Source organism: Urtica dioica, chromosome 7 (assembly GCF_054948205.1).
Source record: "Urtica dioica subsp. dioica isolate 48M chromosome 7, U.dioica_male_clone48M_v1_H2, whole genome shotgun sequence".
Lineage (NCBI taxonomy): Eukaryota > Viridiplantae > Streptophyta > Magnoliopsida > Rosales > Urticaceae > Urtica > Urtica dioica.
This window is the reverse complement of record NC_142762.1, coordinates 36,875,444-36,888,340: the sequence shown is the minus strand read 5'-3', so window position 1 is coordinate 36,888,340 and position 12,897 is coordinate 36,875,444. Positions and strand designations below refer to the sequence as shown.

The following is a 12,897-nucleotide window of genomic DNA, read 5'->3' as shown; positions in this document are numbered from 1 at the left end:
ACGAGGAATTAAGAGGGAGTGACACGATGTTTATTATTGATGATATATGTAAATATTACTCGTTCATCGAAGCTCGCCTGTGCACCTGCTCCTCACTACTACAAATACAGTTTTTCGGTGCGGATGACTTTTGGGTGCGACTTTTCGCACCTAAAAGTCGCACCAAAAATTACTTTCGGGTGCGACTTTTCGCACCCAAAAGTCACTGAAGTAACCAAAAAATTTCGCTGATTTTTTTTAAATTTGGGTGCGAAAATTCGCACCCAAAAGTTTATCATACCTTGTCGCACCCAAAAGTCCAAAACATTTGTCTAAAAAATTTGCGGGATTTTGTTCCCTCTTATTTCTCTTCTAAAATTTCTGCCAAAGAAACGTGAAAGGAAAAAAAAGAAGAAAAGAAAAGAAAAGAAAAGAAAGAAGAGAGAAAGGAAAAGAGAGAGACAGAGAGAAAGAGAGAGAGAGAGAGACAGAGAGCCGAGAGAGAGGAAGAGAGAGCGAGAGAGCGAGATAGAGGAAGAGAGCGAGAGAGTGAGACGGATTCGAGCTCGCGGAGGAAGACGTCGGCCGACAGCAGCCACCGAGACCGAGCATCACCTCGTGCGCGCGGCCGAGAAGGAGCGAGTGCCGCCGCGAGCACGCCGAGGACGCCGGGAAAAGAGGGAGACGACGCCGAGGAGACTGGATTTCGGGAAGCAAGGTAAATAAAATCTTCTTCCCCACTTCTTAATTCGGATTCTAGGGTTCGTTTTAGGAATTTGGGGGTTTTTTTTTATTTTAATTGAGTTTGAGATAGAGGCTTGGCTTGTTCTTCTCTCTCAGCCATGGGAAAATGAAAACCAGAGGAAATGAGTATACCAAAAAAAAAAAAATTGAAAAAGCAAAAAATTGGGTTATGTTTATATGGTGGTGTGGGATTTTATATAAGTGTGTTGTAAAATGCTCAACGGTGTGTGTGTGTGTTCAGATTGGATTGCCTTTGATTCGGCGCGATGACGACCGGACAGCTGTTCTCGCGTACGACTCAAGCTCTGTTTTACAACTACAAGCAGCTTCCGATCCAGCGAATGCTTGATTTTGACTTCCTTTGCGGTACGAGAAGCTTTATGACGAGTATCGATTATTTGCATGAAGTTCGATTCTTTTTGGTGAAAATGTGTAATAGTGACGTTACTTGTGTTGTGTGTGCAGGGAGGGACACGCCGTCAGTCGCCGGAATCATCAGCCCCGGCTCAGAGGGATTTCAGAAGCTCTTTTACGGCCAAGAGGAAATAGCAATCCCAGTTCATTCGACGTGAGTCGTGTGTAGATAGTTCAGATATAGATTCAATATAATTAACTTGCTTGGTGTGTAATTCTTGGGAGCAAATTCTAGGGCTGTGAGAGAGATGATATAGTTATGCTACTGTCGTATTGTTATGAATTTGATCTGATTTGGTTGATGAAACAGTAAAGCATTTGATAAAAGTAAGAACAGAATATACAGATGAACAGTTGGTAGTATTGATAGGAATATATGGGGTTCGGGTAATGTTAGAGACCTGTGGCTCTTCTCTATTCTTTCACAAGAATATTTCCCGAAATGATTCGATGCCTTTCTCCAATAATTCTCTCCTAAAAAGACTAACATAGCTTCTGATTTTTGCCTTATATGCAACATCCTAACAGAAATCAACATTGCTAAAACGCTTTTGGGTGTGATGTGTATTCCCTCCTTTTATTTCTAAAACTCAAGAGTTCTGTGGATTTTGAAAGTGTTTTTGGCTAAGACACTTCTATCAAAGCAGAGCACATCGTTGTTGACTTTTTTGAGTTTAGAATTTGTCTGACATTCTAATCTGCAAATTATTTGATTCAAATATTATCTTACTGTTTAATTTTTGTAAAAAAAAAAAAAGGATCAAGAGAGGGGACAATAGAGACAAAAGAGTGGAGCTTCTTCAGAAGTTTGCTATAACAATTTTTTTTATTCTGTGTATTATGTGTATTATGGACCATTTAAGTATAATTTTTATTTTTCAATTAAGCAATTCAATATAACAAGTTTCATTCAGCCTTTTATTTTTAATTGCTTATAACAGGTTTCATTAAATTAAATCAAGTAATGTCATTTAATTGCTTTTTATTTTATAAATAAATTAAGAATCAAAGTCACTTTCAAATCAGATGACAACTAAATCACAATTAACAATTACATTTTTCAAAGATTTAAAGTCACTTTATAATAGAGCGACGTCTAAAGTACTATTTTTTTCCCCAAAACTGACTATCGGGTGCGACAAAGTCGCACCCAATGCTCTTTTACCCGCCTTTTCAATGGATTTTTATGACATTTTAGGTGCGACTTTAGGTGCGACTTTAGGTGCGACAAGTCGCACCTAAATGTCGCACCCGAAAGTCATGACTTTTGGGTGCGACTTTTCGCACCCAAGGCCTTTAGGTGCGGACTTTCAGGTGCGGAAAAGTCGCACCCAAAGGTATCTTTGGGTGCGAAAATTGACTTTTGGGTGCGAAAAAAGTCGCACCCAAAGGTCTTTTTTGTACTAGTGCCTGTTCCTTTAGAGTCTCAACCCGTTCAGAAGCTTATGATGAATCCTCTGAGTATTATCGCCATCGCCGCCATAGAGAATATTGAGGAGACTTTTCATAATCCTTTTTCGTCAAAGAGGATATTGCTGCGAATGTGGATCAGGTTAGCCCTAATCTTAGTCTCCATTTTATTGATGGTTCTATTGTTATCTCTGAACTTGTGATGGGTTCAAAGACTGTTGAGGAAGTGTGAAATCAAACACATGCAACTCAAGGGAGGAGAGGGGTTATTTTGAGAACCCTAACTCTTTTGAAGTACCTGAACCATCATTGAAGATTTATCATATGAAAAAGAAGAATAAAAATTCCAAGAATTCTACTCCGACGAAAAAGATGGTTGAACAAGTTCTTACTGTAGAAGATAGTCCTGAAGTTCAAGAGAATGTTGCTCATGCTGAAGAAGATGGAGATTCTAATGAAGCAACTGTTTCTTACTCTAAGTCGGTCACTGTGGCTCAGCCCTCTGTAGGTGATGTTGCTCAGTCAAAGCATATACCAGAATAGGCCCCCTCTAGGCTCTCGTATATTGTTGATCCCAACAAAGGTCACAGTGTGGAGAGCAATGGAACATTGCGGAGCTTATTAAGAAGATGTTCTCTGCAAAGGGGAAGGTCATTGAAAGATTTGTTTGGAGGTTATGTGCCTGAGCTAAATCATATTCCTTCTATGTCATTTGGATTACCAATTCCGTGTGTCATTTATTACTTTCTGTTTGATTGATTTTTTGAATGTCGATTTAATTAATCCTGCTAAAATCAATTAGTTGTTCAAAATGTAGTTTCACCAACATAGTTGAACAACCTTCTTAGGACACGTTTAGTAATTTCATTGCTGTTTTAAAATATCTCGGGAATAATCTTAGAAGAATATAAAATGCACAATGAAATCAAATAGGTCATTCTATCCCATTAATACATACATACACATTTGAACTTTTTATATGACCTCCCATGTGTTGATACATGATATATTATTGTAATATATATATATATATATATATATATATATATATATATATATATATATATATATTGATTTTCTTAAAGAATCCCTCGTTTACCCAGATATCTCGTTGGAAGATGATTATTCTTTGAATATCTCAAAATTTCAAACATTCTATAAATACATTGTTTTTTTTTATATTTAGACAATAAAAACTGAAATGAATCTGTAAAAATTAAAAAAGATAACTCTAATAGAACTTTAAACAACAATAATCTTTTGTTTTATAAAAATAAGGTATTTTCAGAATATAACGACATTCTCAGAATAAACATGAGAAACGAGGTGTTCTAAAAAAAACATTGTTTTACAATGGGCGGCTCAGGTAATTTCGCGCAAATACCTTATCTTCCATACACTCGTGGGCTCAATTAAGCCACAGATGAGCCCAATTATAACTGGGTTTGATATTCGATAGTCTGATAAAATAAGCCCAGTTGTAAATAACCATCCCTGCTTGACTATGGCTTATCGTAATTGGTAATCTACACTCGGAAACTTAACACACTAGGACTAGATTAATGATCAGTAGCTGAATCTGCTATATATGCAAAACAAACTTATACATCTCATAAATATAATATGTACTGGTGTGGTACCTTTTTTTTTTTTCTCCTTTCATCATCAGTTCCATATTTCGGAATTAATAGTAATAATAATAATAATACAATTGCGAGAGCCGGTAAGGAAAAAAAAAAAAAAAAAAAAACAAATGGTGTGTCGCCGTACTCGTGTTTACGTACGTACGTGTAAGTAAGCCAAAGTAAAATTAGGGTTTCACACAATCATCCTCCTCCTCATCACCATCACTTAACTCTCCTCAACGCAAGATAAGCCAAGATCCTGTAACCAAAGAACATGGCGGCGAGAGCCCCGACACACGCGGCGGCCCCGATCTGCCCTTCCACGTCATCCTCAACGAACTTACACGCTCCGGCGTTCCTTCCGCCGCCGGAGCAACCAAGCGCCGCCGCGATCTCCCGCCCGTCCCCGTACTGCACCGCCACGAGAAGCCTGTACGCGTAGAAAGTCGTGGAGGCGTACTTGAGCCACGCGAGGCAGTACGGGACGCGGTGGACGTAAAACCCTCCGGTGAGCACGAAGGCGAGCATGGTGACGGTGACGAGCGTCGAGGCTTTCTTCGCGTCCATGAGCGCCGCCCCGAGGGCGAGCCCGAGCCCCTGGGAGACGAGGACGTAGGCGAGCAGGACCAGGAGAGTCGCGAGAAACGCGCCCGGCTCGGGCCTCAGGCCCGCCATGAAGTAGGCGAGGCCCAAGAAGGCGGTCGGAAGGACGAGCTCGACCGGGGCGTCTCCGGCGGCGCGGGCCATGAAGTAGGCCGAGGCCGGGTACATCCCCGAGGCTCGCTCCTTGATCAAGATCGCGCGCTCTTGAGGGAACGCGAACACGGCGTTGAACGACGGAAGGACTCCCCAGAAGATGGCCACGAAGAAGAGGAGGCCGAGGCGGTCTTGGACGTCCCCGGAATCGGAGCGCCACCACATCGTCCCCGAGAGCGCCGCCGCGGCCATCACTTGGAAGACTCTCAGCGAGTTGAACGCCTCGTGTCTCCGCTCCTTCATGCTCCGCCGCAGAAGGACGCTGAACTGGTCGAACCACCTCGAGAGTCCTTCTGCACCGCCGAATAAGCAGAATCTCCGTCGTCGCCGCCGGTTTTCGCTGGCGGTCGCGACGGAGTTTTCGGGGTTGGCGGTTTCGATGCGGAGAGATTCTTTTATCTTCGGGGCTAGCAAGGTGTTGTAAGCGGAGACGAGGTGTTGCTTCGTGTTGACTTTGCTGGAGTGGTCTCTTTCGGTTGTTATTAGGCCGTCGTGTTGGAAAACGCCTGTACGTATGTATATACGGTACGTAATTAGGTTAGTTTAACGATATAATTAAAAATCCGGAGATATAAAGTGAAGAAATGCGGTGTGACTAGATGCGGGAATCATAATAATTACTTGGGTATGATTATATGTGACGATGTATTAGACTAAAGGTGTGAAAAAAAAAAAAAAAAAAAAGAAGGTAATGTCGTTGAATTAAATAAGTTGTTGACAAAAGCTGACCAGTGTTGGTGCTATAAGGTGGTAGTCCACTGATCGTATGTTAGTGGTGCAATATTATATTATTTTATAAATCGATACTTTTTTCCTTAAATAAATCAAGAAAAAGGTAGACTTTTTTTCGGGTAAAGTGTTCGTGGAACAAAAGCAAACCCAACATGTGTTACCTTCAAATATTTTCTTTCGTATTCAAGTTTGACAAAAGGGATAGAGAGAAGAGCGAGACTATGAATAGATAAAGGAAAAAAGGAAGATTAAATTAAGTTCTAACTAAGCAGAAATAAATCAATGATTCGACGAGACATCGTTTTAAAACTCTACTCGATATGGACACACACGTAATGACCTAATACAAAGTGGACAAAAATTAGAAGATAGTTTATTATTCAACGTCTTCTTTTCTTCTTATTACTTTATGGGAGCTAATCACGTATAAATTTCAACGCTAGAATCATTATAAATGTTACGGTACTTTTGTTCATATACGAGTATTGGGACACATACGTAGTAAGAGCTAGTGAAGTGGTCCTTTTCTAGGTCTTGGGATGAGAGAGAGTGATCATATGGATGAACGTACGTAAAAGCATGAAGAAAATAACTTAAATATGTTCAAAGAACTTATATCAGATGGTTTGCCCATTATATGATCAGAGCCACTGTAGTACTATAGATGACCCAACTATATGCGAAATATTTATACTACTAATCATACCACTTAACCCTATGACCATTCGACTAGTGCCTCTACTATGTATATAGTTCTGACACGTGTCGGTATAAAATCTCTTTATAAATATTAAAAGTCAAAAGTTAACGGCACACAAAAGAGAAAAAAAAAAGCAAAAGAAAAAGGAATTCAATGCGAATCAATAAGTTGGCATATTTTTTTAACAAATTAAAAGATACATGTATGTAAATTATTCAAACGCAAGTCCTCTACGTGTTGCCATCTAAATGGTTTCATTGGCATCACTCGAATATATATGATCATATTCATATATATCTCCCCAATAATTCTAAAAAGGACTAGCGGTTCTCTATTATAAGTTCTAAATAGATAATAAATAAAAATGACATATATTATACATTCTATGAGAGTTACGCAATAGATGACGTTAGCAATGGCTTCTCCAGCTCAAAACCATCATGATGTCCCAAGACAATAGACAAGAAGTATCTTAATTAAGCTCTCATGCTATATTTTAACAATCCTCCAATATTGGTGTATATATTCTGATCTCTATTAACACCATGGGGGCTCCAAAGCGATTAATAAAAGAAAGTCCTAATCAAAATAGCACTTTTGCAACATCTGTAAAAGTGTACTAAATTTCCATTCGGACACGTGGCATTAGACGTAATATGCTTCCAAGCACTATATGGATAAAGTTTGTTGAATATTCAAATATGTCTACGTTCAAGGGAAAAAAAAAAACCCAAATCAATCCCATTTAAAAGAAAAAATAGACCTAGACCTGGACCTCTACCACTAATATCTCGTGGTGAAAATCTGTATTTTCATTTTTTTTTAATGCCGTAGTCATGAACTTTGAAAATTGTGTTGAAGGTCACATAAAGAAGTTTCCCAGCAAATTGTTACTAGTAACTAGTAAGCCTACTTTTAGGAAGACATGAAACAAAATCGAAATAAAAAAATTAATACCAACCGCGCTATAAAATGTTGACACGTCATCAACGTATTGTCAATTATTGGGATATCTTGTTACTGAAAAAGCGACATGAACTTCGAGCAAAAAAAAAAAAAAAAAAAAAAGTAATATGAACTGTCGTTTTACACCTACCTTTAGATTTAGAAAAGAAAAAGAAAAAAAGAGCCCACTCTCAATCTTAAAATCTGTAACTTATTTGAGGAAGATAACAATATATATATATATATATATATATATATATATATATATAAGATGTTACTAGATATATTAGTATTGTAGAAAAAAGAACATTTTGGTTTTCTAAATATAGTTCGAATCCAGCAAAGAGATGTGAGTGAGGTGTATACGTATGATTTCTCAGTAATACGTTACGTACATTGGGAAATGCTTGTTTCATGGCACTGAATCTATGTCACTATCGCAAATCCCAATACAAAGACATCTAAGTTTTACTTCTAGTTTTCCTGATAAAGTGGATCTTTTTCACGAAGCCACAAATTTTAATATATATATATATATATATATATATATATATATATATATATATATATATATTTGTTACTTGAAAAATAGAGGTGAAGAAAAAATAATAAATCTAAAAAACGAGAGAGAGAGAGAGAGAGAGAGAGAGAGAGAGAGAAATTAGTAAAATTGTTCGCTTTAAAAGGAAATACGAAATCACTAAAAACAAGAACAAAAATGGATACATGACACGCGGCCGAAGGCTCTAGATTTTTATTTTATTTTCATTGTTTTCTATTTCAGTCCCACTGAATATAATGAACAAATACGAGAGCCTTACGCATCTAATCCACTTTGATCTATTTTACTATATTCAAAAGTCCTTTACGGACCCTCAAAAAGTCCTTTACGGAAAAAAGTGAGATAGAATCAAATTCATCATAGATCACTGTTAGGAGATAACTGAGTAGTATTACTATTGTAATAAGTTTATTAGTGAGTTGTGGGTGACAATAATGTTTATTAAGTTTTTATATTTATTTATCTATCTAGCGAGAGTGCATATATATTTATACATTATATATATTTATCCACTTGGAAGAAATCTAAGGAAGATTTTTATGTAACCTCACTTGCAAGTTGCAACACATTGGTTATTGCTTATTTCTATAACCTTTTTTTATACACAGGCCATAAAACAAATATCATGCAATGCACTAATTATTTATATTAAATATGAGGCCTGAGTGCCTGTACTTGAGGCAAAAATGAGCAATGGGCGTGGAAATAAAAAGGATATCTAATAAAACGAAAAAGAAAAATGAAAGAGTAATACATATTATGACGAATCGACACAAACTTTACTGGCAGACATGTATAGAGAAGTAATAGGTAGCTAGTGGGCATGATTAACAATGATGTACTACCATACCACTACACTATGGAAACCACATAATATATTATGTTTTTCGATAATGGAAAGACCACACACATAAATATATCGTCCATTCTTTCCGAACCACCTCTTGGCCAATCTAACATGGCCTACCACGATACTCTTAAGATATAGCCCCCCTAAAGAAACATATAATAAACGCGACTAAAACCATATCATGAACGTGCACGTACAATTACGTAAGTAAGTAAAGTCATACTCATAATAGTAAGCGAATACGTACCGTTGGCGAGATCGAGGAGAAAGTCGGCAGGGTTCATGGGAAAAGACGGCGAGAATCCGATAGTCTCGAAATAGCTCATGACGTCAGAGGCTCTCCCGAAGTAGACGCTCCGACCCTCGGAGAGGACGAGAACCGAGTCGAACATCTGAAACACGCGGCTCGACGGCTGGTGAATGGAGGCCACGACGGTCCTCCCGCGCTGAGCCGACGAGAGAGCCGCCACGAGCCGATGAGCCGCCGTGGAGTCGAGCCCCGAAGTGGGCTCGTCGAGAACGAGCACGGCCGGGTTCAGAAGCAGCTCGTGCGCAATGCTGACCCTCTTCCTCTCCCCTCCCGAGACCCCTCTCACGAAGCCGTTTCCGACCGCCGTGTCGCGGCACTTCTCCAGGCCCATCTCCGTTATCACGGCGTCGGCGGCGGCGATCTTCTCCGCCGTCGTCAGGCTCCTCGGGAGGCGGAGGAGGGAGCAGAACACGAGGGTCTCGCGGACGGTGAGGTTCGGCAGGAGGACCTCGTCTTGCGGGACGAACCCGGTCCGGCGTTGGGTTGACCGGTTGAACGGCTTGTCGTTTGCCAGGACTCTTCCGCTCAGCCCTCGGTTGTGGAGACGCCCGGTCAGCGCGTTCAGGAGCGTTGACTTCCCGCTTCCGGAGGGGCCCAGCACGGCTAGGATTTCTCCCGGGCGGGCTGTTCCGGTCACGCCGTGGAGTATCGTTCGCTCTTGATCCGACGGCTGGTAATCCACGCCGTCTATGCACCGTCCGATTATCCCTCCTGATCCCTCGGCCGCCTTGGCGTTGGTCTTTATCTTGTACGTTAGGTCCACGAACTGGTCATGGAAACTCAAATCTTTAGTCAACGCTTGAGTGTCTTATTCTTATATAATGATATACGAGCGTGTGTATTGTTTTTTTTTTTTTTTTTACCTTTAGCGTAATGGAGGAGCGAAACGACGATAAATCTTTCATATTGGGATCGTCGACTTTGGGAGGATCCGGACCGTCCGATGGGATTGTTGCGGTGATCGGCGCAGGCATTCTCGTTGTTGTCGTTTTCGATGGATATGTGTATATATATATTTGGAGGCTAATCTTGATCTAGTTTTTTTTTTTAAGCAAATTATATAGGAGGGGGAAAAAAAGATAGGAACTTTGGATATGTAGTGATTGTTTTAAAGGGTTGAGAGGGATTGAACAAAATGGAAAGGAACACAAAATGGAGGGGTATTTATTAAGATGCGAGGACTCAGTGGATGCCACGTCAAAATGAGACTCCGCAGAGGAGAGATGGTACGTGGCAGCGATACGAGAATTTGGGCAGCTTTGGGAGATGGGATCATGAAAAAAAAAAAAAAAAAAAAAAACAAAACAAAAAGCCTCTCTCCACTCCCACCACCACCGTCCCCACTACTCTCAAATATCTTTCTTATTCAAATTCAAATAATAGTATACTTATTTTTTAGGACAAATAATATATATTATTATTATATGAGTTAATAGCGATAAAATATATTATTGTATGAGAATTAAACATTAATTATATTCTTTTATAAGACAAAATTAATGATTTTTGTATACTAATGATGAGAAGTTCTTTTCTTTTGAACTTTTTTGTATTATAAATTATAAAATTGATATTTTATAATTAGAGGTTGCCACATATTTTTTTCATCAAACTTAACGGCTTATTATATGCAATGTGTGATTTCTATATACTAATGATGAGAAGTTCTCTATTTCTAGCTCTCTCGCGCTTTAACAAATTTTGGTACGTGTTTGTCCATATAATTTCGATAGATGATAAAATAGAGGTATAATTTCGAGTTTATAGCATATTCAGATATATTTTTTGAGTAGTAGGCACTTACAAGTAATCCAATGCCCAATTTAAATTTAAAATTTAGTTCTTCAAAAATTACGCGTAAGCGTATCACACTAGTACCATTTTGGTGTTGAGCACGACGCTACTTTTTATTGAGTAGAGCGCTGCAATGATTTTTTAGCGTGATGCGCCAGTTATAGTGTTGGCTAAGTACGGTACGCTGAAAGAGTGGCACGACACGGTGATGTTAATTTTTGTGACATTCGGTTATTGCTTTAAAATAAAATGCGTCAAAATACTCTAAATTCTATCCGCTAAACTTCAAAAGCTATAACCTCACTATAAAACTACAAACTAGCAAAATCTACAAAACAAATTAAATTGAAGTACGTCGAGAACTTACTTCGATCAAATATTAAAAATAAATTATAAATACAATATGAGTGTGTCTAAAACGCACCCATCAATTGACAAATTTTTAAGAAAACATTATTTTTTAATTTGGAAAATCAAATTTGAACTTAATCCAACCAAAAATGTTAGTGGAAAACAATTTCCCATCTAGAGTTCACAAAATTTCTGCCGGAAATTCAAAAAATTCTCATTTTGTTTAGTGGAAAACGGAATTGACATACTAGGCTTTTTATATTGTTATGATCGCACATTTTGGTACACCTTTTATACTAGTCTATTATTTTTCTTGTTGTAGACTAGCTAATCTGTTTTTAAAAGCAAGAATATATAGAAAATCGAACAGCAAAAACTCAAAACAATGAAAACACGACAAAATTTGATTTATTTATGTTCAAAAAATTGCTTACGTCCAGACTGATCGGAATCGGAGCTGCAAATCGGTTTCACTATTGTCGATATAAGATTACAAAGTCTATAACTTTCCACTTAAGGAATCACGATTTTCTTTTGCAAATATCTCTTGTGTTTCCTTGTCTCACAAGTATTTCTCTCATGTGTTTGTAACCCCGCAACCCTCATTTAACTAATCTATGCCTATTCATAGATCATATGACACGTTTATACAAAATGACTTAAATTATGAGTTATCTTCAAAGTATGATCTAACGGTCAAATTCTTTAAGTATTGCCTTTTTTTTCTGGAGCGTTGTTTTCGGCCCTTAGATCTTCCAGACCACTTCTAATTATCCTCAGCCACGTGTAAATGAAGTTAAACCATTTCTAGAGAACATGTTGTTATGAAATTTCCTTAAATATTTTGGAGAAAATGCCGGCATAAAATCCTGTTGTTTGCGGGTTGTTGCACTTATATACCTATTGTCTAAAAGTCGCGGGATAAATACTTAATATTGAATTTTTGTATCTCCGTCACTACCAAGCCGTTAATTTTGGATGTCAATGCCACATGTCAAAATCTGGTAATTTTGATGATTAAAAATACATTACTAAAATAAAGTTTTCTTTTAAAATGTTATTTTGGTTTTTAGTTCGGAATGATTAGCATTAATTGACTGTCAAATATCTTTAACATAATTTTAAAATTTTCAACTTTTGTAATTAACTATACATATATTGACTTAAATTTGTGCCCAAATCTCTGGATCCGTCACTGCTCATGGACCAATAGAATTTTTTTAAAATAATGTATTTTAAAGAAAATTAGATTAATTCTAAAATATTTAGTAATGTCTTTCGTTTGAGTAAAAAATTAATCAGTTTGTGTGTGTAGAGAGAGAATGGATTTTTTTTATTTTTTAATATATTAAAATAATAATATAAATTAGTTATTTATTTTTTAATTATCAAAATTACCAGATTTTGACATGTGGCATTGACATCCAAAGTTAACGGCTTGGTAGTGACGGAGATACAAAAAGTCAACATTAAGTATTTATCCTGCGACTTTTAGACAATAGGTATATAAGTGCAACAACTCGCAAACATCAGGTATTTATGCCGTCATTTTCTCAATATTTTGTAGTGAAAAATCAATCAAATGAACGTCCTGAGATAATGATTCCGTTGGCATACGAATATCAATAATATTCAATTAGGTTTTTGTATTTTCCCTCCTAAATATATTTTCTACACAGCGATATTCGTTCTAATTTGAACACAATGAGAAAACAAAACAAATGG

At 37.7% G+C, this 12,897-nt stretch overlaps 1 protein-coding gene and 1 long non-coding RNA gene across 2 annotated transcripts; one reads left to right on the top strand and one right to left on the bottom strand.

The window, feature by feature from the left end:
- Nucleotides 1-415: 415 nt before the first annotated feature.
- Nucleotides 416-1,324, top strand: LOC149391211 (uncharacterized). The gene is made up of 3 exons (XR_016300339.1): nucleotides 416-697; nucleotides 965-1,089; nucleotides 1,189-1,324. It is a non-coding gene; the product is annotated as an uncharacterized LOC149391211 (long non-coding RNA).
- Nucleotides 1,325-3,813: 2,489 nt separating this feature from the next.
- On the bottom strand, nucleotides 3,814-10,187 carry ABCG25 (ATP-binding cassette family G25). Its single transcript, XM_089620757.1, has 3 exons — nucleotides 9,891-10,187; nucleotides 8,965-9,793; nucleotides 3,814-5,434 (listed from the first exon to the last, which is right to left on the bottom strand). The coding sequence occupies exons 1-3, from the start codon at nucleotides 9,999-10,001 to the stop codon at nucleotides 4,395-4,397; spliced, it is 1,980 nt and encodes a 659-aa protein (XP_089476883.1). The 5' UTR covers nucleotides 10,002-10,187; the 3' UTR covers nucleotides 3,814-4,394.
- Nucleotides 10,188-12,897: the final 2,710 nt, after the last annotated feature.